The sequence below is a fragment of the Stegostoma tigrinum genome, chromosome 22 (genome assembly GCF_030684315.1).
Source record: "Stegostoma tigrinum isolate sSteTig4 chromosome 22, sSteTig4.hap1, whole genome shotgun sequence".
In the NCBI taxonomy this organism is placed as follows: domain Eukaryota; kingdom Metazoa; phylum Chordata; class Chondrichthyes; order Orectolobiformes; family Stegostomatidae; genus Stegostoma; species Stegostoma tigrinum.
Window position 1 is genome coordinate 41,821,743 of NC_081375.1, and position 26,312 is coordinate 41,848,054.

Below are 26,312 nucleotides of genomic sequence, written 5' to 3' on the forward strand. Positions count from 1 at the left end.
GTGTGTTAAATAATTGGGACATAAAAGACACAGCATGTTAAAAACTGCAATTCAAATATGTGCAAAGCAAAATGTATCCTGTTATGTCTTCCAACAAAAAGAAGGGATTTGCAAACTGTTGGAAGATCGACAGCAATAATATATTTTGGAAATGTGCCTTATGCTAGTGACTACACTTCAGATACTTTTGAATGGGAGCAGGAAAGATTTACTGGTATCAGGAACTTCAGTTACCCAGAGAAAATCCAGCTCTTTTGAGCTGAAATGGTGAAGAGATTAGAAACAGGTGTTTAAAAGCATGAATTTTCTTACTGGGATAAAGGTGGAACTACTTGCAGTGGCAGGAGAATATTGATTAACTGGACCACAGTTTTTTATGACATTAGCAAAAGAAGCAGAGGTAACAGGAGGAAACTTCATTTTTTGCACAGCTATTTTCATCAAGATTGCACTGCCTGCAAATGGTGGAGGTAGATTCGAGTAACATTCAAAAAAGTAGTAAATTAGTGTTTGTAAGAAGAAAATATTGCAAGCCTTTGGGGAAAGAGAAGGCATTTGGATTTATTAAATAATTCAACCAATGAGTCAGCATGGCATAATGAGCTGAATACCATTCCTCCGTGATGCATCATTTCTATGTTTCCAAGATAGCCACGCTGTAACCCCATAAATTACCATCAGGACTAAGATTAAGCACAGAAACTAGTGGCTTTGTTTAAATTACTGCAGAATGAATCAGCTCTGGAATATCCTCTTTACACCCCTCTGCCTCATAATATACTAATTTAAGGACTTCATATTAATTAAGACAAATATTTTGGAATCTCATTAATCACATTTTAAATAGACTAGTTTAAGTTCTTACTTGCTGAGTAATAAAACAGTTGAAACAGGCCACTAGCAAGATTTACAACTGTGAAGCAGTTTACATCAGCTCAAGATTTTTAGTATGGTCTTTTGTTTAAGTATATTTTACCATTTTTGCTTAATAAATTCAACTACACATTGTAATAGCAATGCAGGACAGTGTTAGCACATGGGAGTCAACATGGAACTCAAAACCAATTTATTCTGGTGTGTACATTTAAAATGACCACAAGAAGGTGCTATTACACTCCTCCCTCCTTAATGAGTATGTTAAACAATGTGAAAAATCCATACCATTTGTATAGATATTTTCTTTTACATTTTACAAATCTAACGGCCACTGGTTGCAAGTTCCTAACTGAATATCCCCCTCTTTGACTCAAACTTGCAAAATTTGGGGATGGACCATCTCCCACCTTGGCCCAGACCTAAGGAAAATCTTTTGCCAACAAGGACTGATTCTTGACTTTGACTTTAAATAGAATTTTCCCTTCAGTCTGATTCTGAATGGAACTAGTTTCAGGCACAACTTATGTTGGAGTAACTATTAGTGCTGGACTCATAACCCAACTATCTGGTTCATCAGACTCATATGACACGCTACCCAATTTCTTCCTCTTAAGAAACTCTGAATACTGTATGATCTACGCGTACAAACTAATCTTTTCATTACCAAGTACCTTCACCAGTGTGCAAAGCGCACATATTTTTACAGCTCTCCATGGTAGACAGTTCAACCATTATTACGATATTTTTTCAACTGAACCTTCTGATTCATCTTTCGGCTTCTTTCTCTCGCTCTATCATAACTCTTTCACTTTCTGGATTGTTCGTCTTCTGCTAACTGTATTCTAAGTGGCTTCACAATATAAATCTCATTCTACGTTGTATCTGAAGAAACAATTCAGCTGGCATTTACTGTTACGAGAATGAGATACAATAAGATAACATTTATCCATTTATGATTCAATGACATTTGACATTTATTACAATTGTACCTAGCATTTGTTGAACACGAACACACTTGACAATTTGTCTGCATTCTGCTGCTCCATTTAAAGCAGGATGATATAGTGGAATTATAGTGTGCTTTATCTCATCCATTTTTATGAAATTTGTAAGCTCTTCTGATCCAAACTGAGTTCCAATTTCAGAAACAATTCCCTCTGGGAACCCATAAACAGCAATTTGAACAGCATGGTGGCTCAGTGGTTAGCACTGCTGCCTCACAGTGCCAGGGACCGGGGTTCGATCCCACCCTTGAGCAACTGTCTGTGTGGAGTTTGCATGTTCTCCCCATGTCTGCATGGGTTTCCTCCCGCTGTCCAAACATGTTCAGGTTAGGTGGATTGGCCGTGCTAAATTGCCCATAGTGTTCAGGCATGCGTGGATTAGGGGAATGGGTGCGGGTGGGGTGCTCTGTGTCGGTGTGGACTTGTTGGGCCAAAGGGCCTGTTTCCACACTGTAGGGATTCTATATAAAAAAACAGCAATTCACACACAATCTTCAAATTCTTGCTGGCTGTTGCTTATTTCAGTGAAAACACCTCAATACAATTTGAGTAACCATTGTGATAGCTGCTGCCTTTCAACTCCTGGAGCTTATTGAACAGGCTCTGCCACATCCAAACTCACCACTTCTGTGTCTTATTGTACATTCTCTATACTTTCAGTGTTTTCTATCTCTTTCTCTAACCCAATACAACAAAAATAATTTCTCACTGGACTCTTTGATGAACTCATTCCTAAATATTGACCATGAAGATCACATAGCAAGTCATTTGTAGCTTTCCAGAATTACAATGCTGCCTCCCCCTATAACTTCTATCAACTGACAACTTATTGATAAAATATAGCCCGATTTCTGAAACCAGTACTATGTTAGCCACCCATTTGCAACATAGTCATACACTCTTAACAATTCAGGGTCTCGATAACTTAATCTACCAATGTCATTGGCTGTGTCTGGAAATCCATCCATACATGACTGTAAAAATATACTGTCCCTGTTGAGCTCTGCACCAAATTTTAGCATTGTTTCAATGTTAGGATGATCTTCTGACTATCGTACTTAGAGGGCAGAATCTGCCCAGATTCTGAATAAAAAAGTGGGGCGAATGATATTAGATGGCGAGTGAGGAGACTTTCTGTGTGGACAGTAAAATGTCCCATTTTCCAAACAAGTGTTGAATAGTGTGACAACATTCTCACTCATTTGCAGCGAAATGCCTATTTTATATATTAACATCTCACTATTACCTAAAACAAAAAAAATGCTGCAAACCACAAAGGGTTAGGCAGCATTGGTGGAGAGAGAGCAAGTTAATGTTTCGACTCGAGATGACTCTTCATCAGCTCTGAGACAGAATCATGCACAGCAAACACGCACACTTCTGGTCCATGCACTTTGACAATGAGTCCTCAAGACATGCCTTTGATTCACCTGCAATACAGTTCCGAACTTTGGAACACACCAATTCCTTTCATTTAAATGTTGCTGCAGGATATTTTGCATGCAGAAAAATTCTACTCTACCTTGTAGATTATTTATTATAGTTAGTTAATTATTTCAAAGATTTGTCAGAAAAAGTTGACCTCTGCATCTGTGATGCATAAACTACTGATCACACATGTTCAACTGACCAGAGTCCTTGATAATTTATGGACCACAACTTAGAAAAATTGATGCAAAAGGACAATGACATTAATTTTTCTTGAACATCTGGATTAATCACAACTTAAGTACTAAATCTAGTGCAAGGGATTTCTCAGTATAACATTTAGCAGAGGGCCATACAGAATTGAGCATTTTGAAGATATCCAGCACCAGAAACATATTTTCAAATATATGAAACCTTGCAGAAATTTGGAAAAGGTACAATTATTATTCAATCTACAACAGGAAACAACAGTGAATACCTTACAATTCTACGTGATTCTACTGTCGATTCATGTACTAGTTTTAGTATCAAAAGATCAATCAGAACAATTAAAAAGGCTTGCTCAGGAAAGCAAAGGTGTGTTAAATGGTCACTTTAATAGCCTTTGTACAACAAAATAACGTGAGGTTTTCAATAACTAAGCTTCTAGTTGGTGTCTTTAAATATTAAATCTCTTTATTTAATTCATGGTGTGGCATGATGAGCCCTCTGATGAAGGGTCTAGGCCCGAAACGTCAGCTTTTGTGCTCCTGAGATGCTGCTTGGCCTGCTGTGTTCATCCAGCCTCACATTTTATTAACTAAATTTCAATTGCTGCTTTTGAGCATCAGAACAAAGGGAGAAAACGGATTTTTTGCAAGAACTGAAAGATTCTCTCTCCCTATCTGCTTCTCCCAGCATATCAATAAACAGAATCCAGTGCAAAACCAAACTATAAGAATAGCCTTTCACCGAGAACTCAAAAATATCTACACACCTCACCAAAGTTGAGGATACCAGTCAACAATAAAACTCTGGTCTCAGGTTATAACATCTCAAAAATTCCAAGGATTTAAACTTTATAACCTTTATTCTCTGTCTCTATACACCTTCCTTTTTAAACTTATTACCTGTGTGTGCGTGTATTTGATATAATACTTTTATTATTTTGACTCAGGGTTAGTGAGCAACAAAATTCTTTATTCTTTCATTCAAGTAAACCTTGGTAACTAATTGGTTCCTTTATTGTCCAGAGAACTATATCTCAATTCAAATATGAAGCTTTTGCAAAATAGAACTAAAAATATTTGTAGCTACCTAATGAGAAGGGTTAAAATGAGAACTGCCAATTGTCCACCTCACCTGGTTGTAAGATCGATCAGAGTCAGTAACAAAATGATGCATTAAGTTTCATGAAAAACATCATCCAACAGAAGTTAATATCTCACATCTGCAATTTATCACACTTTATTTACTTAGTTGTTACACTGTTACCGCAAATGTTAATAAGTGTGAAATCACTGCTAATTTCAAGCTTTAAATGTACAATGAAATTTTGTTGTTAGCAATAATAGCATAAATTCATCCTAAATATTTTATCTTCATCCAAGTATAGATTTCTTGCTATGACATTTTAAAAGTAAGCACATGTTTCATTTGTCATCAGTCAGGAATCATTTTTAATATTATTTGCTATGTTCACTTCAGTAATGCTTTCATTGTGCTTATAGATGACCCTCTATATCCTGTCCCAAAATGATTCCAATGATTCAGGTAATGGAAGAGTTGGTAAAGTTTCAGTCGCTTCTCAAATCCTGATGCCTTGGGAATTTTGTTATGATATGCTGTATAGAATGCTGCGCCAAACCCTCCAAAAATTCCAGATATTGATAATTCGTACTCAGAGTGGCCATAGAAGGAGGAGGGGTCAAATATGACAGGGCCATCATCTACTTGTCCAATGTTTCCTCCCCATAAGTCTCCATGAAGGAGAGCAGGTGTGATTTCCAGATCATGAAATAGAGCAGGTATCTTCAACTGTAAAGCAAAGTGTCAACAGTTAGCGTAATGCAGAGAGGATTCCATGGCACAGCCAAGCTCTGTGCACTGAATGTGTAGGAATAATGCCCCAAAAGAAGGACATATTAGAGGAAGAATCTAAGTAAACAAATATCCTGATCAGTCCATACTTAGTCCACAACAGAATTTCAACCCACAAATGTCACATTTTCAGATGAGCGTATTCCTATGAAGCCAAGTTTTAAAAAATGGGAATCACACTTACCAAACGTAACTATAAATAAATTAATTGGTAAAATAAGCCCTTCAGTCTATTACAACAAATTTATTTTAGTTGATTTGTTAAGTTTCAGCATGAAAGATTTGTAGCATAGTATCTGTACCTGAAGCTTTGACCAGAGTTCCCGGACTTCACGGTCACCATATTCTTTTTCAATTAAATCCAACTGTAGTTGAAGACGTTGCCGAATAAAGAAGTTAACCCAGTCGCTCTGCCAGTCATTATTCTGAAGAAAGAAAATTGAAGATTTTAATTAAAATGGCTACTTATTTTATTTTGGCTCTATGTTCATCTTACAAGTATTGTTTTCTGCTCGACAAAAAGAAATTCTTTTCACAGAGTTCCTATAACAAGGCCAATGTAAATATCATGTTAGAAACATGTTCTTAGTTTTTTTAAAGAAATGCAGGCTACAATACTGGAATATTAGAATTTGATGATGGTGGAAGTGTTGTGGTTTTCTATTCTGTAGATTATATATATGCGCAGAACAAGACGATTCGTTGCTTTACAGAATCTGTACAATTGTACAAGTACCGCTCTTGAAATAACTCCAACTAGGCCAGTATCCCATCATTATGTCACCTTTTATTTACACATGGAGTCCTTGACACAGGTCCACCTTGTTTACAGCCAGCTCTGAGTAAGCAGAACTTCTGACGCTCCTGTTTATATCTGTCAGCCAAGCTCCCTGATTGAACCAGATTAACTGCCCCACTCAGTGAATTCATACTCAATGACTGTCTACCTGGCAGACCTTTGTTACAATCACTACTGTACTTCAATTTTTATTATTAAGAAAGCTTCCTTTCTTCAAATATCTTTGTTTTCCAATAGACTTCTTTGCAGATAGCATAATATCTTTGGATTCAATAGTTATGATGTGTGAAGCTTTTGCTTACATACAGATTACTTCAAGGTTCCTCACTGAACACAAACCCACACAGACATGAGGAGAACATGCGAACTCCACACAGACAGTCGCCCGAGGGTGCAATCGAACCCAGGTTGCTGGTGCTGTGAGGTAGCAGTGCTAACCACCGAGCCACCACACTGCGCCAGCAACCTGGATTCAATTCCACCCTCAGGCGACTGTCTGTGTGGAGTTCGCATGTTCTCCCCATGTCTGCATAGGTTTCCTCTGGGTGCTCCGGTTTCCTCCCACAGTCTAAAGATACGCAAGCTAGGTGGATTGGCCATGCTAAATTGTCCGTAACGTTCAGGGATGTGTTGATTTGTTGGGTCACAGGGAATGGGTTTGGGTGGGATGCTCTGAGGGTCACTGTGGACTTGTTGGGCCAAAGGGCATGTTTCCACACTGTCAGGATTCTATGAATATAACTGGAAGTTTTTCTTTGACATCCAAATCTGTAAACTTAATTTTAAAAGGCACAATACTTGACAGTAATTTCTGAATAATGCATCCGAGCAGGTTGAAGTTCTAAATGTGTGCAAGGAAAACAAAAATTAGCCTACCTGTGGGAGATAACCACAGCAGGTAGTGGTATGAAACCCAAATCTGTTCACATACTGGATTTCGGACTGTCCTGGCCCTTTGCCTATCTCAGACAGAGAAAAACATGTTTAGGCCAGCATCTTCGTATGATTTTATGAAGTACAACTACATTAATTTAATTTTTAATACTATTTTCCAAACACAATTGTGTATCATCTACCAACCAATTATGAACTAAATATAAGATCATAACAATTAGCGACAGGAGTAGGCCATTCAGCCCCTCGAGCCTGCTCCACCACTGAATAGGACTATGACTGATCCAAAACGCCTCACATCCACTTTTCTGCCCTTTCCTCATTACCCTCGATTCCCCTACTGATCTAGAATATACCTATCTCAGCCTTAATATATACAAGAATTTTGCACCGACAGATTTGTGGCAAGGAGTTCTAAAGCCTCACAACCCTCTTAAATTAGTACCCCTTTATACTGAGACTATGCCCTCAGGTCCTAGACCATTCCATGAGGTGGAACATCCTCTCAGCACTTACTCTGTCAAGCCCCTTAAGAATCCTTTATGTTTCAATGAAATCACCTCTCATTCTTCTAAACCCCAGTGAGTAGAATCACAACCAGTGTAAGCTTTAATCAGAAAAAAACCCCACTACACCCGGGATCATTCTATTGAACCTTCTCTGAAATGCTTCCAATTACATAATATCTTTCCTTAAATAAGGAGATCAATTCAGTTCACACTGCTCCAGATGTGGTTTCACCAGCATCTTGTACAGTTGCAATAAGTCCTTAACTGCTTTTATACTCCAACCCCCTTGAAATAACGGCCAACATTCCATTGGCCTTTCTGAGCTCAGGTTGCACCGGTTTGCTAGATTTCTGTTTTGCGCACAAGTACTCAAAGTCCCTTTGTGTTGCAGTTTTTCTAAATCGAAGTAATACCCTGCTCTTTTGTTCTTCCTTCCAAAATGAACAACTTCACATTTTCCCACATCTGTCAGTTTTTTGCCAATTTACTTAACCTGTCAATATCTCTCTGTAAGCTGTTTGCTTCCATTTGCAACCTGCCTTTCTACCTATTTTTGCATGATCTGTAAATATGGCTACAGTACATTCACTTCCTTCCTCCAAGTCGTTAATATATAGTAAATAGGTGCAGTCCCAACAGTGATGCCTGTGGAACCCCATCGGTCACAGATCACCAAACTGATAAGTATCCCTAATCACCGTTCGCAATATCCTGCCCATTAGCCAATTTTCTATCCATGTCAATATGTCACCTCCAATACCGTGGGCTCTATTTTAAGACTTAACCTTTTGTGAAGGTCGTTGTTGACCGTCTTCTGGAGGCCCAAAGAAAACACATCTGTGTTCTTGTGAACAATTCAGATACACTAAATTATATTAAATATAGTCATGTGCAATCCACATCTACTGTTTATGTCATGCTAAATAATTCCAGCTCATTCAATTAAATAAAATTATATACCTCAGAATTCTTTTCATAAATTTCAGAATTCATTTAAACAAGTATCAATTCCAGTTTCTGCAAAGCTGTGCAATGTGTCACCTTGTCATCTTGCCCAGTTTCACAAACAGAAACAAGAGACACCTTAATGTACCATCTGCACTGTTCAATGGTAATTCACAAAATTTCACCATCAAGAATAATTGTACCCTCCTCAAAAGATTCTTCCCTTTGTGATGAACCAATGAATTTAAACCTAATTTCTGAAAGAGTGCACGGTGCATTTAACCCTGTGAGATATTGTGTTATGATTCTCTTTCCTAACTCACAAGCGCTCCATGTTTACAATATCACGTTTCTATTCATTTGTTCATAGGACTACATTCCCATTCATTCATTCATAATACCACATTTTTGTAGTACATTTTACTCTCATAAGATAAACTTAATTAAACATTCCTTCCGAGGCTGCCAAACTATTACTGTTTCTTTATACCTTTCAATTCTTATCAGTCCCTTGCAACAAGCAATGTTTTGACCTGTTTCCATATCTAAGGCAACCCAAGAGTAAGTGTTAACACTGTAACTTACTCAGAACAATGCCATCCCCTCCATCAAGTCTCGATAACTCACCCCATACAATGGAAAAATTATAATATTAATTAGCTCTTAGTAATCATCTCTTGGGATCTGAATAGGCTGCAAGACATCAAACAGTTTGCTCCACCAGCATGACCCTGAAATCTGCTGCTTTTTATCTCTTTGAAATTTCCTTAAACACTACTAATTTCTGTGACACCGTACTACCTATTTCTAACTTGCATTTAGAAGCTAGATGCCATCTTGTAATAACGCATGGATTTCTACTTTTTAAGTAGAGCCTCTACCCCGGTTTGAGAAACTTACGACCAAAACAGCGCTACTGTGAAACTGCATGAATGAATGTGTAGAATTGTCAAAAACCGGCAATAGTAATTGAAATCTCATGACCCTGCTACAGGACATCAGTTTAATATCCTCTATACTTTATTTTGGTACACGTATAATTTCTCACTTATTTAGATCATACAGGTTGAGTATTTCTACTAACATTGTTAACTCAAAAAACAAAAGGACTAATATCTCTTAATTATGCAAACTCAGACTGGACAGACATTCTAAACCCATCAGGAATAACAGCCAGCATTTAGGCAAGTGCTTAAACCATCTCCTGCTTCCCAAGGATAAACGTCACACACGCTTATGTACAATAGATGCAACTATATGCTAAAATTTTGATGTATGTAAACACTAGGTAGAAAAGAGGTTACTGTAAAACTGTACTTTGGATTACATCGCTACCTTGGATTGTGCCACTACCGATGCTCATTAATGAGGCTAGTGTCATCACTCACCTGCCTCGGTTGCCATTGCAAACGATCCCACAACCCTTAAAACATAGCACGTCAAACTTCATTCCTATTGCCCCAGGCTGTCGATTCACACACAGTACAACCATGTGTGTGTGTGTGTGTGTGTCTGTGTGTGTGTGTGTGTATGTGTGTGTGTGTGTAGTGAGAGACAGTGAGTTGTGGGGGAGTGTTCGAATAGAGGCAGCTACTAAAGGCAACAATTGGAAATTTGGAATCATAGAATCATAGTCATTCGGTATGGAAACAGAGGCTTTGGTCTCACTCGATCATGCTGACCAAGTTTCCCAAACTAAATTCATTCCACTTGAATCTGGGATGTGTGTGGGAGTAAGGGGGAGCATGGATCATGGGCGTGTCACCTGGGAGTCATCAAGTCAAGATCTGGGTATGTACGTGTCTGGGAGATGTGTATTTGGGGGTGGGTGAGGTAAGCATCGGGTCTGTTTAATAGTCACTCAGGCGTTAGACTGTAATTTAACAATCTAATCCTCCTAAATAACTATTCTATTTGATATAATCTGAAATCAGTGATTTTATGGATACTTCACAGGGTTCCAGGCATACAGGAAATTTCAATGCTAAGGTAGGGATTCTGCAGTGTTCCCATGCACATTTGCCAACGACACTGGCATACAACTGTGAAACCAGCAGAAAGTCTGTTTCCTTCTATTTTTAAGGTTCTGTTGGAGTTGATAAACAGGTCTCTGAGCTCACTGAATTAGGAGAGGCGCAAAGGCAAAAGCAAGCATTCAAAGAGATCCTATTGCCAATCTCAGGACAGTCAAATCTGAGTCTCCACTTCCTGCAAACCATTGCTACTTAGGATGTGGGGCCGCAGGGGTCTTAAAATTTCAACATCCAACAATGTCCAAAGGGGACTGCAGGACATAAAAAATTATCCACAATCATACGAGATATGATTTTTCTCTTCTATTGTGTTGGTGTCAATAAAAAATATATAAGAATCTGCTTACTTAATTCATCAAACTGAAGGTCAATACTTGATACAGATTAGAGCAAGGTAAATAATTTACCAACAGTCTGTGCATCTTTCTTTTCCTGATCCTTCAGCTTTGCATTGTGGAGATGTAGATTTGCTAGCTGCTCTCCTAATGTAGCCATATGTCTAGAAGGATACAACAACACCAGAATTGGAAATAGCAACATATTTTCAAAACGCATTGAAACAAGCAAACCATGAAGAGTCTGTTGATTGCCTAGACGTTACTACTTAGAAGTCACTGCAAAACAAAAAAATCAAAAATATCTTTTTTAAGAGAGTCTGTTGTCTGGTGCGACTCTTTGAACATCTACAAATGCGTGTCATATTTACCTGTACAGCCTAAACTCCAGGAAACACTGCTTTCAGTTAACCAAAAATAAAATGCCAAACCCATTCCATCTCTGCTTTCACATTCCATTTATGATTTCGCTCAATTGTTGTGTTCCATCTAGTTCCTGGCCTGTATTTCTCAACTGCTGTTTACGTTATTGCTGGACGAATTAACTGTGCTTGTCTCACAGCAGATCCAATATCTCATGTTTTCTTGTTAAAAGCACATTGGTATCATCTTGTGAATATGTTCAGAGACTGCCCTCCACAATAAATAAGAAAAATAAAACATATGATCTATCAAGTGAGGTTCCACTGAGAGCCAATTTGTCCAGCGTTCCCATCAGCTGGAATCACAAAACTTAACAAGCATAAGTGAAGGGAGTATTGTAGCTGTCAACTTATAAACATACTGTTCAATAGTTACCTTTGGTGCAATCACCGAGCATGCCATATAACCATTGTTGCTTGTCGTAAAAACACATTACGTTCATATATGTCCTTTAGGGAAGAAAGTCTGCTGTTGTTACCTCGGTCTAGACTACATATGACTCCAGATCCATAGCAATGCAGTTGACCCTTAACCCTTAATTAGGGATGGGAATGGCATTCACATCCCGTACAAGAATAAAACAACTAACAAGTTTCTGCATTCACAAACACCAAACAGGAAACACATGATGTAGTTATACCATTATGGAGTTGAATCCCAATTTTTATCTCCAGACTCACATCAATCTCCCAAAGCACAGAATAAAAAACTAGCTTTTCCCTTGGAAAAATGCTAGTTTTGATTGGTTGAATGATGACATGAAACTGATTTATTTTCAGATTATAATTTACCTGCTTAAACCATGAATATCTAAATGTTCCATAACAAAAACTGCTCCACCATCCGAAAGGCTGATCACTTTTATTGGCTTTGGCACTTTCACTGTGTTGGTTTTCAAGATTGCCTCCAGACTTGCCATTTCACCATCAAACATCGTCTTGGCCTGTTTCAAAAAATGTGGTTAGTGAGACCATTAAAATTATCAACAATTCCAAGAACCAAAGTATTTAAAACATGACCAACACCTATCAAACTAGAAAAGTTTGAGGAGACCAGTTACACAACTACTACTCTTGCCCTGTCTATAACTTTGTCCCTTCTATGTCACTTAAATGTAGAGTTAAATATGTGCTGAAACATGCAATAGATCATCAAAAATTTGTAAATTTATTTACTCAAAGTTGTTCCAATTTCTCTTTTCTCTATGAGCAACCACCAAGCTCATGTCTGACACAGCTGACTGTATTACAATTGTCTTCATTTCTACCCATTACATATTTATATAGATTTGACCAAATGCTAGAATCCAGCCAATCTAGTTTGCCAACAAGAGGCAACCAGTTCAATGCCATTCTGTGCATTCACCTTTAATAATCCTCTTTTGCAAGCAACAATCTGTATTTCATTTCAAAGAAGTTACAGATCAACTTTGAGAGTATGCGGCTGAGTTACATATTTTAATCAGCTCCTTGCGTTATTCTAATGTTATATTCAATCATGCAGAATTGAAAGCACAGAATCACACTGATGCTAGTGTGTATTTTTCACACTCACCTTCCAGTCTCCCTACTTCACCCAACCCTGTCAGCGCAGCTCTCAAAATGTCTCCCTCTCAGGTACTTATTTGCTTCCTTTTGAATGCAACTAAGCTAGTCAAATTAACAATTCCCAGAGGCAGCAAGTTATACATTTTTTTTGATTCATTTCATGTGATGTGGGCATTGCTGGTTCAGCCAACATTTATTGCTCATTCTTAATCACATTCAAGGCGATGGCAAGCCATTGCAGTCCATTCAGGAGGAAATGTCCTTAATGTCATTGGAGAAGAAACTCCAGGATTTTGATCCAATAACTGATGGAATGCGATATATTTCCAAGTCGAGATGGTGAGAAGCTTGGAAGGGAACTTGCGGTTGGTATTGTTCCCATGTATCTGTTGCCATTGACCTTCTCAAAGGAAATGGGGAGTGCTGATTAAGGAGTTTTGGTAAAGCTCTGCAGAACTATTGTGGATGGTATACAATGCTGTTATTGAGTGTCAGTGGTGAAGGGAATGGATGCTTTTGGAAGTGATGCCAATCAAGCAGGCTGCTTTGTCCTGGATTATGTCAAGCTTCCAGAGTGTGGGAGCTGTACCCATCCAGGCAAGCGGGGAGTATTCCATCACACTCCTGACTTGTGCCTTGTAGATGGTGAACAGGCTCTGTGAAAGTCAAGAGGTGAGATACTTGATGCAATATCCCTAGCTTTTGATCTGCTCTTGCAGCTAGTCCAGTTCAGTTCACGTTACTGTTTTTCAATATTTCTTTACCTTTTCTACCTGCTAAGACACAAAACTTTTCAATATTTCCTCAATTTCAAAGATGAGTCAAATTGCACTCAAAATGTTCATCCTGTTGTTCTCTCCAAAGATGCTGCCAGATTGCTTAGTTTTTCTGGCATTTTCTGGTTTTATTTCAGATTTCCAGCAAGAAGTATTTTGCATTTGAGTCATTTAGTGAACGAAATCAGCAAGAAGAGGCTACAGAAATGAGTCTAGTATGCCAGAAGGCTTGGATGGATCAGCTATAGAATCAGTGCAAAACTGGCTAATTGTGTTTAGTTCTTGTTACTTATTACTCCTGTTATTCACATGACTTAAATAATACAGATCCCAGAGACTAATAAAATCACTGTTAGAATTTATTTACAGCATTAATAATTTAAATAATAATGCAACTTGACCTTAAATATAACTTATTGGCAGACAGTCTATCACTTGCACTTCAACTGACTACATGGACATTGCAGTAGATTGCAGTATTTGAGGAGAAATTGACATGAAATTGAACCAAGTGTTGATGTTGAGTGTGGTCACTCAATCAAACAACAATCACATTTAGATGGAGATAAATAAATTGAAATATTCTAAAACTGGATAGAATAATACAGTAAACTTCATGTTATTTGAGGTACATACATTTTGCTGGTTTATCGAGTGCGCCAATTAAAACAAAATTTGCCATACTCTGAAATCAAAACCAGACTTTGATTCAGTTACAATTAGTTATGAAACAAACATGGACATTCACCATCGTTGCAATTTCGATTTTAAAGAAGTTCCTCCCTTTCAGTCATTATACACTCCTGTTTTTAAGCGGACCTTCTCTCCAAAATTCAGAAATATTTGTTTTACTCGTTCTTCCTCAACCTGGATCTAACAATTAGTTCAATTTAAGTATATTCTGTCTTGGACTTTACAGTAGGTTCCTACTGAAAAATTAAATCTAGTAACAAACAAAACATCATCACAATTCTGAACCATCATAAAAGAAAATTAGCTGCAATTTTGACAAAAACAATCATGATATTAATCCTCAAGGCAGAAATGCTGAGCATAATTTATTCTCTACATTAGGGATTTTTAAAATATATGTTGAAAACTCCCCATGATAAAATGAAAATTAACTGTCCATTTTTCAAACTTCGCGAAATTGTGTGAAAACAAACTTCTATTCTCAGAGATAGTGGGAACTGCAGATGCTGGAGAATCCAAGACAACAAAATGTGAGGCTGGATGAACACAGCAGGCCCAGCAGCATCTCAGGAGCACAAAAGCTGACGTTTCGGGCCTAGACCCTTCATCAGAGAGGGGGATGGGGTGAGGGTTCTGGAATAAATAGGGGGAGAGGGGGAGGCGGACCGAAGATGGAGAGAGAAGAAGATAGGTGGAGAGAGTATAGGTGGGGAGGTAGGGAGGGGATAGGTCAGTCCAGGGAAGACGGACAGGTCAAGGAGATGGGATGAGGTTAGAAGGTAGATGGGGGTGCGGCTTGGGGTGGGAGGAAGGGATGGGTGAGAGGAAGAACAGGTTAGGGAGGCAGAGACAGGTTGGACTGGTTTTGGGATGCAGTGGGTGGAGTGGAGGAGCTGGGCTGGTTGTGTGGTGCAGTGGGGGGAGGGGACGAACTGGGCTGGTTTAGGGATGCAGTTCGGGAAGGGGAGATTTTGAAACTGGTGAAGTCCACATTGATACCATTTGGCTGCAGGGTTCCCAGGCGGAATATGAGTTGCTGTTCCTGCAACCTTCGGGTGGCATCATTGTGGCACTGCAGGAGGCCCATGATGGACATGTCATCTAAAGAATGGGAGGGGGAGTGGAAATGGTTAGCGACTGGGAGGTGCAGTAGTTTGTTGCGAACTGAGCGGAGGTGTTCTGCAAAACGGTCTCCAAGCCTCCGCTTGGTTTCCCCAATGTAGAGGAAGCCACACCGGGTACAGTGGATGCAGTATACCACGTTGGCAGATGTGCAGGTGAACCTCTGCTTAATGTGGAATGTCATCTTGGGGCCTGGGATAGGGGTGAGGGGTGAGGTGTGGGGGCAAGTGTAGCATTTCCTGCGGTTGCAGGGGAAGGTGCAGGGTGTGGTGGGGTTGGACGGCAGTGTGGAGCGAACAAGGGAGTCACGGAGAGAGTGGTCTCTCCGGAAAGCAGACAGGGGTGGGGATGGAAAAATGTCTTGGGTGGTGGGGTCGGATTGTAGATGGCGGAAGTGTCGGAGGATGATGCGTTGTATCCGGAGGTTGGTGGGGTGGTGTGTGAGAACGAGGGGGATCCTCTTTGGGCGGTTGTGGCGGGGGCGGGGTGTGAGAGACGTGTTGCAGGAAATACGGGAGACGCGGTCGAGGGCGTTCTCGATCACTGTGGGGGGAAAGTTGCGGTCCTTGAAGAATTTGGACATCTGGGATGTGCGGGAGTGGAATGTCTTGTCGTGGGAGCAGATGCGGCGGAGGCGGAGGAATTGGGAATAGGGGATGGAATTTTTGCAGGAGGGTGGGTGGGAGGAGGTGTATTCTAGGTAGCTGTGGGAGTCGGTGGGCTTGAAATGGACATCAGTTACAAGCTGGTTGCCTGAAATGGAGACTGAGAGGTCCAGGAAGGTGAGGGATGTGCTGGAGATGGCCCAGGTGAACTGAAGGTTGGGGTGGAAGGTGTTGGTGAAGTGGATGAACTGTTCGAGCTCCTCTGGGGAGCAAGAGGCGCCGCCGATACAGTCATCAATGTACCGGAGGAAGAGGTGGGGTTTGGGGCCTGTGTAGGTGCGGAAGAGGGACTGTTCCACGTAACCTACAAAGAGGCAGGCATAGCTGGGGCCCATGCGGGTGCCCATGGCCACCCCCTTAGTCTGTAGGAAGTGGGAGGAGTCAAAAGAGAAGTTGTTGAGGGTGACCTCACTCCACCGCATACTGTGTGTTCCTGAGATCTCTCCACTGGCTTTTGGTAAGGTTCTTCTTTCAGCAAGGAAAACTAGTTGATCAGCTTCAATTTGCTTTGATGCTTAAATTGATTTACACACGAGCCAGTTGCATCAAGTATGTAACACTGAACTTATCTCATTTCACAAAGAACATCTTTTAACACACTAATCTCTTAATACAACTCCTGAGAAAAATTAACTAGAAAAACCATTATGAAAGACCCTAAAAATTATCACATTTGGCTCAATTAACATTACCATGATTCAAAAAGCAGGCATCTCTAGCTAGGAATGTTTATACATCTCCAGCCAGCAATTAAGCATGCAGAGCAGCTGTCTCTCACATAAATTCACACTTCACCCATCAACATGACTGTTATACATTAAAAGAATGAGTATCTGAATTCAATTAATTTCATGTTTCAAAATGATAATTTAGGAGTTGATTTTTTAAAACATACAATCACAATAAAAACTCATATTCATCACAACATGATTTCAGATGAAATCATCCCTTCAATCCATTTTCCATTTGCTTCCAGATTACTGTGTCACCTTTCTAATTCATCTGTTCACATTGTTAAGAGCAGAACCACTGATGAAACAGTAAGGGACTGGCAAAGATGAGAAATGAGTATTTTTCCTCCATTTTTACAGAAATTAAATCTGGACTACTGCAACAGTAACCAGAAGGGACATGAAACAGTGAGTACAGTCATACAGATATACAGCACAGAAACAGACTCTTTGGTCCAACTCGTCCATGCCAACCAGATATCCGTAGTAAATCTAGTCCCATTTGCCAACATTTGGCCCATATTCTGCAAGACCCTTCCTATTCATATATCCATCTAGATGCCTTCTAAATGTTGTAGTTGTACCTCCCTCAACCACTTCCTGTGGCAGCTCATTCCATACAAGCACCACCTGTGTGTGAAAAGGTTGCCCCTTAGGTCCACTTTTACCCCTCTCACCTTCAACCTACACCCTCTAGTTTTGGACTCCCCTATGCTGGGAAAAAGACCTTGGCTATTTACCCTATGCATGCCCCTCACGATTTTATAAATCTCTGTAAGGTCCGTCCTCAGCCTCTGATGCCCCAGCCTATTCAGTCTCTCCCTAAAGCTGAAATCCTCCAATCCTAGAAACATCCTTGTAAATCTTTTCTGAACTCTTTCAAGTTTCACAACATCCTTCCTATAGCAGAGAGATTAGAATTGCATGCAGCATTCTAATACTGGCATCACTAATGTCCGTACAGCCGCAATGTGACCTCCCAACTCCTATACTACATGCACGGATAAATAACGCAAGTGTGCCAAATGCCTTCTTCACTATCCTATCTATCTGTGACCCCACTTTGAAGGAACTATGAACCTACATTCCAAGGTCTGTTTATTCAGCAACACTCCTCAGGACCTTACCATTAAGTGTACAAGTCCTGACCCGATTTGCCTTTCCAAAATGCAGCACCTCACATTCATCTAAACTAAACTCCATCTGCCACTCGACCCACTGACCCATCTGATCAAGGTCCCATTGTACTTGGAAGGAACCATCTTTGCTGTCCACGACACCTACAATTTTGGTGCCATTTGCAAACTTCCTAACCATTTCTCCACATCCAAAACGTTTATATAAATGACAAAAAAGTAGGGGAGTCACCACCAATCTTTGTGGCACACCGTTGATCACAGATTTAGATTTGGGTTTATTTATTTGTCACATGTACAAATACATAAGTAAAAAGAAAGTGCACAAAGCATCTCTCCACCACTGTCCTGTCTTCTACCTTTGAGCCAGTTCTGCATCCAAATAGCTAGTTCTCTCTCTATTTTGTGTGATCTCACCTTGTTAATGAGTCTACCATGAGGAACATTGTCATGCGTCTTGAAGTCCATATAGGTCAACTCCACCGCTCTATGCTCATCAAACCTTTTTGATACTCCTTCAAAAAAACTCAATGAAGGTCGTCAGGCACAATTTCCTAAGCACAGACTCATGTTGACTATCCCTAATCAGTCCTTGCCTTTCCAAATACATGTAGATCTTGTTCCTCGGGATTCCCTCCAACATCTTGCCCACCACTGATGTCAGGCTCACTAGACTGTAGTTCCCCGGTTTTTCCTTATCACCTTTCTCAAATAGCAGCACGCGTTGGCCAACCTCCAATCTTCCAGAACCCCAAATGTGGATATCGAAGATACAAATATCTCAGCAAGCGGCCCAGTAATCACTGCCCTAGCCTCTCAAAGAATTCTACGCTCCTGGGAATTTATCCACCTTTATGCAGTTTAAGACCAGCACCTCCTCCTCTGTAATATGGACATTTTCAAGAGGTTGCTATTTATTTCCCCACTTTCTCTATCTTCCAACAGGAGATAAATATTGAAAATTTAAGAAATAAAAAGAATATAAATCAAGAAGCTCAAAGGAATACATTCAGAAAATAGAAAGTTAAGAAGAAATGAACACAAGTTGTAATTTTTCAAAATTCTTTGATTTGGAAATTATTATTATTATTTTCCACTAACATGTTGTCAGTGCAAAAACACTTTCTGCCTACCACAAAACTGAGCAATATTATGAATTGTAATGTTGATGCCATGTAGCCAAACCCCATGTCCCAAAATTGGCTGATCAAATCAAACAGCTTGTGTCAGCTATTCACAATAATCAAAATACAGATTCTGCTCAACTAGCCCAAGATTGCAAAACACAAAACAACAGTTGATTTGATTCATTGTCATGTGGATCTAGTTACAGTGAAAAAGCTTTGTTTACAAGCAGTACAAGGAGGTCATAGTAAGCAAGGACATAAAGATTCAAGGGTGAAAAAAAACTCTTGGACACAGGCATACAAGTTACATTACACAGGGCGTGCACTAAGCAAAAATCAACATTAGCAAGATCAGCAGTATTTGAAGTTACAAAGTTCATTCATCAGTCTAATAATGGCAGAGAAAAAGAAAAAGGTTCTTGAACCTGCTGGTGCGTGTGTTCAAGCTTAAGTATCTTTTGCCTGATGGAAGAGGTTATAAGAGAATATTACTAGCGTGGAAGGGTCTTTGACAATGTTGGCAGCCGTTTGGTGGCAACAAGAAGTGTAAATGGAGTCCATGGTTGGCTTCCGTTATGGTCTGGGCTGTGAACACAACTTCCTGTAGTTTCTTACAGTCCTGGGCACAGCAATTGCCATACCAGGTCATTATGCACCCGGACTGTGCTTTCAATGGCGCATCTGTAGAAGTTGGTGAGGGACCTTATGGACATGCCAAACTTCCTGAGCCCCTTGAGGAAGAAGAGGTATTGACGTGCCTTCTTGACTGTGGTATCTACATGGGAAGTCCAGGGCGGGTTATCGGATATCATCACTCCAAGGAACTTGATGCTCCCAAACCTCTCAATCTCAGGTCTATAGATATAGATGGAGGCATGTTCTCCGCCTTTCATTCTGAAGTTAATGACTTTTTTTTGTTTTGCTGATGTTGAGAGAGAGGTTGTCATCATTGCAACACATTACCGAGTCCTCTATCTCCTTTCAGTATTCTGCCTACTTATTGTTTGATATCTGCCCCACCACGGTGGTGTCGTCAGCAAATTTGTAGATGGCTTTTGTTCAGAATTTGGCATACAGTCGTGGTGTATAAGGAGTATATTAGGGAGCTGAGAACACATGCTTGGGGGGTCTCCAGTGCTGAGCGTTATCGTGGAGGATGTGCGTTTGTCTATCTTCACTGATCGTGGTCTGTATGTCAGAAAGCTGAGGCTCCAGTTGCAGAGGGCGGAGCCAAGACTTGGGTCTTGAAGTTCTGAAATCAGTCTGGAGGGGATAGTGCTGAAAGTGGAGCTGTAGTTGATGAGCAGGAATCTGATGTAGGTATTATTGCTGTCCATATGTTCCATCAATAAGTGCAGGGCTAGGGAAATGGTATCCACTGTGGACCTGTTACGTCGGTTGGGAAAATTATAGAGGATTGAGGCAGGCTGGGAGACTAGAGTTAATGTGGCTCATGTCCAGCCTCTCAAAGCACTTCTTCATTACAGAGGTCACAGCGCTAATCATTAAGACAAATTGCATGTGCGTTTTTTGATATGATTCTGAAGTTGGGCAGTGCCTGCAGCACAATCCTCAATGCACTCATAGCTCCACAAACAATATCTTTTTAAAAATATCTGTCAAGCTTGTAACAGACTTATTTACATTTGCTAGAAATTACATACATTCATGTACAGGCACTCATTGTCTGCAAGCAAAAGGAATATTTTCAAACCTAGTGCAGTTCTTAAAATTATCCAGAATCTTGGGGAGCTGAAAGTTCCCTGCTTCTTGACAACAACGCCTTGGCCAATCAGAATAATTCTGCCCACCTGTCACCTGTTCTTTCTCCTGTTGTATAAATAAATGAGACTGTTTTAAATTTGGTATTCATGCTTTTACCGTGATGAGTATGTGATGAAAGGTTTTGGCACTGCATCTTTTTTTTTAACAATTAGTTTTGAACGCATTTTCTTCCTTTCCTGTTCCAGAAATTTCTGCCATCTGCCCATCAATAGATGGTCATAACCCGAAAAGGGGTCAGAGCCAAAAAAAAATTTCCTACCACATATAACGGCAGAGACAGCCTTGGCCTCAGTGTTAAGTTTTATAATTAGGTTTACTTTTTGCTTATACTGGTTCAATTTTTCTAAGCATTGATATTAGATATCAGGGAACATAATGGCATAGTATGAATATTGCTGAAAAAAGACTAAACTTTTCATCTTGCATTCATAAGGACAATTTGCAAGAAATACCAAAGTAAGGGAAAAACAACATTAACAAGGGTGACTCTAACATCAAAAGGCACCCCACCCATTCTAAATGACGGTTTCAAGTAGGTGTCCATTAAACCTTTTGCTCAGGACAAACTTCCTTTAAAGCAAGATTAAAAAATGCTCGCTGTATTTGTGTTAGAACAACGAGCTGCTGAGAGATATGTATAAGAGGATTTGCCCTTCTTATCGCTGCAGCCAAATATGCATGCAGTGCGCAAGACACACAAAAGTAAAGCCCCTTTACGTTCTACCTTACCTACAATCAGTTTTGCACATCAAAATGTGGCCAAATGGTTAGGTGAATCACTAAAAACAGTTTTGAGCGTGTTTTCCCACAGGCAGAGTAAAGGATACCTTCACATTTGCAAAGGCAACGCAGGTCTTTGATAGCAATGCAGGGTCCATGCACTCATTTGAAATTACTCATCAATTCACCAAGAAATCATAGACATTGGTACTTTGGCACTAAATCATGGCAATTTAGACTCAACACCATTGCAAGAATCAATATTCATTGAACTTAGAAACGCAAAAACTTGCGCAGTTGATTTTATTTTTAATGGCACCATGTATGCGCAAACAAATGAGTTCTGCTAATGGCATCCCTGCTAGGCAAATACCTTTGCTGGATCCCATTAGAAACAGTTATTTTACTGAATGACACCTGAGCTTCTACCCCTTACATTGTTCTGACAAAGTCAGAAGTTACACGACACCAGGTTTATTTGAAATCACAAGTTTTCGAAGCACTGCTCCCTCATCAGGTGAAATCATGGTTCTGCCACGTAGATGATACATTTGCCACATTTGAATCTGCACTTGCATTTAAGAATTTCCGTGTGTGCTTTAATGGGCTGCATCCTGAGATTACATTCATCTTTGAAATGCAGTAGTCATATCAGCTCCCTTTCCTTCCTGGTCTAACTGAGAAATTGGCCAGGGTATCTCTATTACTACCTACTGCAAACCTAACTTCCCCAGTCAGGGTAGACATTCCTCTAGTTCCATATGTTATAATTTTGGCCTCGTTAGCATTTTCTAAAAACGGCCCCAGCCATGTACTCACCATGCTATCAGATATGATTTCTCAATTGGATGGCATTTGCTACATAATCCTGAGTGAGTGAAGAATTACGCTAACAATCAATTTATGATTGTCAGTCAGCTCACAGCATGGTGCACCTGCATGTACTTGAAACTACATGCATTAATACGCAGGGCCCGATTTTATGCAGACAGAACATGAACACACACATAGCTTTTCCAGCTGCACATTTATTGACTTGATCATTAATAGTGCATTCTCCATGGCAATATGTCCACAAATCAAAGTCTACTTGGAAAACAATTAGCACTCTCCTCTCAGAGTATGGATGTTGGTTTCCTTTTACTTGCCATATTTTGTGAACTGTTCTGATGACTGTAGGATGAAGAGCTTTGATAAAATGTGTCTTCGTTCAGCAATACTTTCAAAGTCCTGTCCCACCCTGGGGAGAAGGTGGCGTAATGGTTGTGCCACAAGACTAATAATCCAGAAGGACAGATCAGTGATCTAGGGAAATGGGTTCAAATCACACCACAGCAATGAATTTGAATTTAATTAATAAATCAGTAGTTGAAAGCTAATCTTAGTAATGCTGACCATTAAGTTATCATCAAATGTTGCAACGACCCATCTGGTTCGCCAATGCCCTTCAAGGGAAGAAAATCTACCATCCTTATCCAGGATAGGCTTCTGCATGTGACTCTAGAACCCCAGCAAAGTAATTGACTCTGAACTGCCCTCAAATGGTCTTGCACGCCACTCAGTTCAAAGACAATAAAGGAAGAGCAACAATTACTAGCCTGGTCAGCAACACCAACATTCCATGAAAGGGAAAAAAAACTAGATGCAGGTTGATTGATTGAAACGAACAGATCATTATACTGGTGGCTGTTTCATCCAGTCTTCATAGAAAACTGATATTAATTCAAAGATTGGTCTTGATATTTAGGAATAATGTGCTAACTAACTAGATTCAAGAATTAGTTACAGAAAATAATAGATATTTAGTTGGGCACCACACATTCTGAATATTTTCAAGTACTTGGTGGATCTTCTCAGTTGCCATAGACAGTCAGAACAAATTCCCTCAGAGGTATTTGTGATGCTGTAAGCATAAGTTTTGAAATGGGAATATACTGGTTCAATATGTTATGAAGATCTGCTTTGAGTCAAAGGAGCCAAAGACAAAATGTGGCTGACAGCTTATAATGGGGAAATCCAACCAAAAAACTCACTTGGGGATATGACAGCAGGGCTTGTAGTGTAGTAATAAGGAATGGGAACCATGGTGAATTTTTCCCTCCCCAATATAAAGATCAAATATAGTTCTAGGATCTGCTTGGCTCAGCTCATTACCGGATAAAATCACTCAGCCATCAAGGAGCTCTCTTGGTGCTCTTGTAACTATTTTAGGATAAACAAAAACATTAAACCACAAAAGACACAGAAAAGGATATCAAATTTTTAACTTGTGTAATATTTTTGCCCACTTTTGAATCATTCTTCATTGCTGTAAGTAACTTTGATTAACAATCTTCCTGTTCTCAAATGTAACACCCTGCCTTTAAACCCACTCAAAGTGTAGCTGCCAAGTCACAAACCTTAGAAAAAGAAGAAAAGCAAAAGAAACTAACTTTAATCCACAGGAATTTACAACATAGAAGCAAATAAAATCCATTATTGTAACTGATACTGATTATTTAGGTTTCTTCTGCATCAAAAATAAGATGCTACATTACCATGTGTGCAGCATGATTTACAAAAGAATATATAATGTAGGTACATTAAAAGGAATTTAAACCAATGAACATTATGTTTCTAAACATACAAAACCAACACAGGAAAAAGACCAGCTCGTCCATCAAGCTCCCACACCCCCCGAACTCACTATCACAGAAGCATCAAGACAATCTTTGATAAGTCTCAGTTAAAAGAATGTGTAAACACTGAAATAAACAAATCAAATTTCATTAAGATAACTGCTGCCTGTATAAAAGAACAAAAAAAACAGAAAATGCAATATACATTTTCAATGATGCATACAACCTTTTTGAGGAATAATATATACATTAAAACTCACAGCTTTTATTAAAAAGATGTCATATTGGTGCATCAATTGTGACTGGCTTTTGCATTATTATGATCTACTGCAGTCATGCTTCCTGTACCACACAAAATTTTGCAATTGTTTCTTCTAATTTCCTCTTTTATGATGTGATTTGACCCTCAGTAGCTCTGATTTGTAGGAAAAGGTACAAATTTTTAAAGTCTTTTCACTGAAAGTAATTTTTTAAATTAGTTCTTCCTTGATGCTACTGTGCTTTCCCTAAATGTATAAGTACGTACCTTAATAAAAATCTATCATACAAATTAAGTATTATATCTCTTCAGCACATTTTCAAAAGTCATAAACAACAAGTTTTTGTCCAACGAGTTTATTTGAAATCACAAGCTTTCAGAGTCTAGCCCCTTCATCAGAATCACCTGGTGGACCATAATCACGTGACCTTGGACTTTATCCACCTCAGTCCAACACTGGCACCTCCACACCATGGCTTCAGTACATTTGTTTGCACTGATTCCGCCAGCCTTAAACTTGTCTCCTACAGAACATTATTCCCTCCTTTATTTTGTGTCACATTCAAAATTATAAAATAACTGCAAATAAACTCAGTGAATCAACTAAAGATTACCAGCCCTGCACAATGGCCCTGTACTCTCCAATGAATTAAGCATCCACACAGTCCTGCTATAATCTTGGGATAAGAATCACAGCAGCATTTTTTAAAAGTCATATTTTAAATGTATTTGAACACTTTCATTTATTAGTTATAGAAATATTCTGATGGAGATGAAAGAAAAGGTTCATATCACTGGGGACAGGAGATAATGTGATGAAGGCTCAAGGAATATATCCAAAACAATGCTGGCAACCCCAATTTTACCACATTGTAATACATCTATTCAAAAAAAACATCCAAACTTTCTCTATTGAATCGTTAAATTCTTTCTCCCTGCATATGCCTCTAAATGAAAATCTATGTGATACGTGATCACTCCCTGTATATCAACCTTAAATCTGCTTATGCGAATTTAACCTGCGCAGCAGTATTTACTGCCACAATTTAAAAATAACAATCAGGTTTACATTTTTCCATACACTTAATTATAGAATGCAATTCCACTAATTTTGCTGCGTGAAAAGCTCAACCGCACCCTAACCCTTCCTATCATTCTAGCCGGAAACATCAGTGTCACCCCTGTTTGCATTGGCCTGCAATAATGAATTGTCTCAGGCCATTCATGGAACACATCTAAACAATATTCAATCAATCGGGAAAGAAAATGTATTAACCTGATTTTTGTGATTGATTTTGACAAAAACTCTTCCCGTATCCGTCTCATAACTCTGTCCTTGGCTAATACACCCGCCCCCTGCATATCCCAATTGTTTCAGACTAACTGTATTCAGCTCCCTCTTCAGCAAACTCTCCATCTTCATCAACACGCAGTGGGGACTTCATCTGGAATCTGTCTATGCACCGCCTGATGCTCATGCAAAAAAACATTTACTTCGTGTATTTTGTGCGCCTCGGGTTAATTTTCTGGAGATCGGACGGTTGTTCTTTTTTAAAAAGTTTCAAGGAAACAACAGAATAAAATCTAGCCGGGTTGGAAGTCGACGGCTGCCAGCTGGGATAAACTACAGACCCCACAATCCCCGGAGGACCAGGACCCCAGCGGGTGCGATGTGTAAACAACAGAGATGTCGGGGTGGTAGGGCGGGGTTATAATGATGGACGGATCGAATTTCCAATCAACAGTGGGAAAAATGGAGGAGGGCCCCGCCTTTGTGGGGAGGCAACCAATGACAGCTGAGGTGGGTG

At 39.6% G+C, this 26,312-nt stretch overlaps 1 protein-coding gene across 1 annotated transcript; it reads right to left on the reverse strand.

The window, feature by feature from the left end:
• Window positions 1-3,885: 3,885 nt before the first annotated feature.
• On the reverse strand, window positions 3,886-25,945 carry fn3krp (fructosamine 3 kinase related protein). The gene is made up of 6 exons (XM_048555550.2): window positions 25,781-25,945; window positions 12,117-12,268; window positions 10,975-11,066; window positions 7,063-7,145; window positions 5,690-5,812; window positions 3,886-5,324 (listed from the first exon to the last, which is right to left on the reverse strand). Exons 1-6 carry the CDS (start codon window positions 25,925-25,927, stop codon window positions 4,986-4,988), a joined length of 936 nt encoding a protein of 311 aa, XP_048411507.1. The 5' UTR covers window positions 25,928-25,945; the 3' UTR covers window positions 3,886-4,985.
• Window positions 25,946-26,312: the final 367 nt, after the last annotated feature.

What these genes read in the sequence shown, in the direction of transcription:
- fn3krp (XM_048555550.2), bottom strand. Translation starts at nt 25,927, where the DNA reads ATGAAGATGGAGAGTTTGCTGAAGAGGGAGCTGAATACAGTTAGTCTG. An exon ending in GATATTCATGGTTTAAGCAG is followed by an intron (nt 11,067 to 12,116) that starts GTAAATTATAAT and finishes GTATCCTTCTAG; the next exon opens with ACATATGGCTACATTAGGAG. An exon ending in GCTGTGGTTATCTCCCACAG is followed by an intron (nt 5,813 to 7,062) that starts GTAGGCTAATTT and finishes TTCTTTCTTCAG; the next exon opens with AATAATGACTGGCAGAGCGA.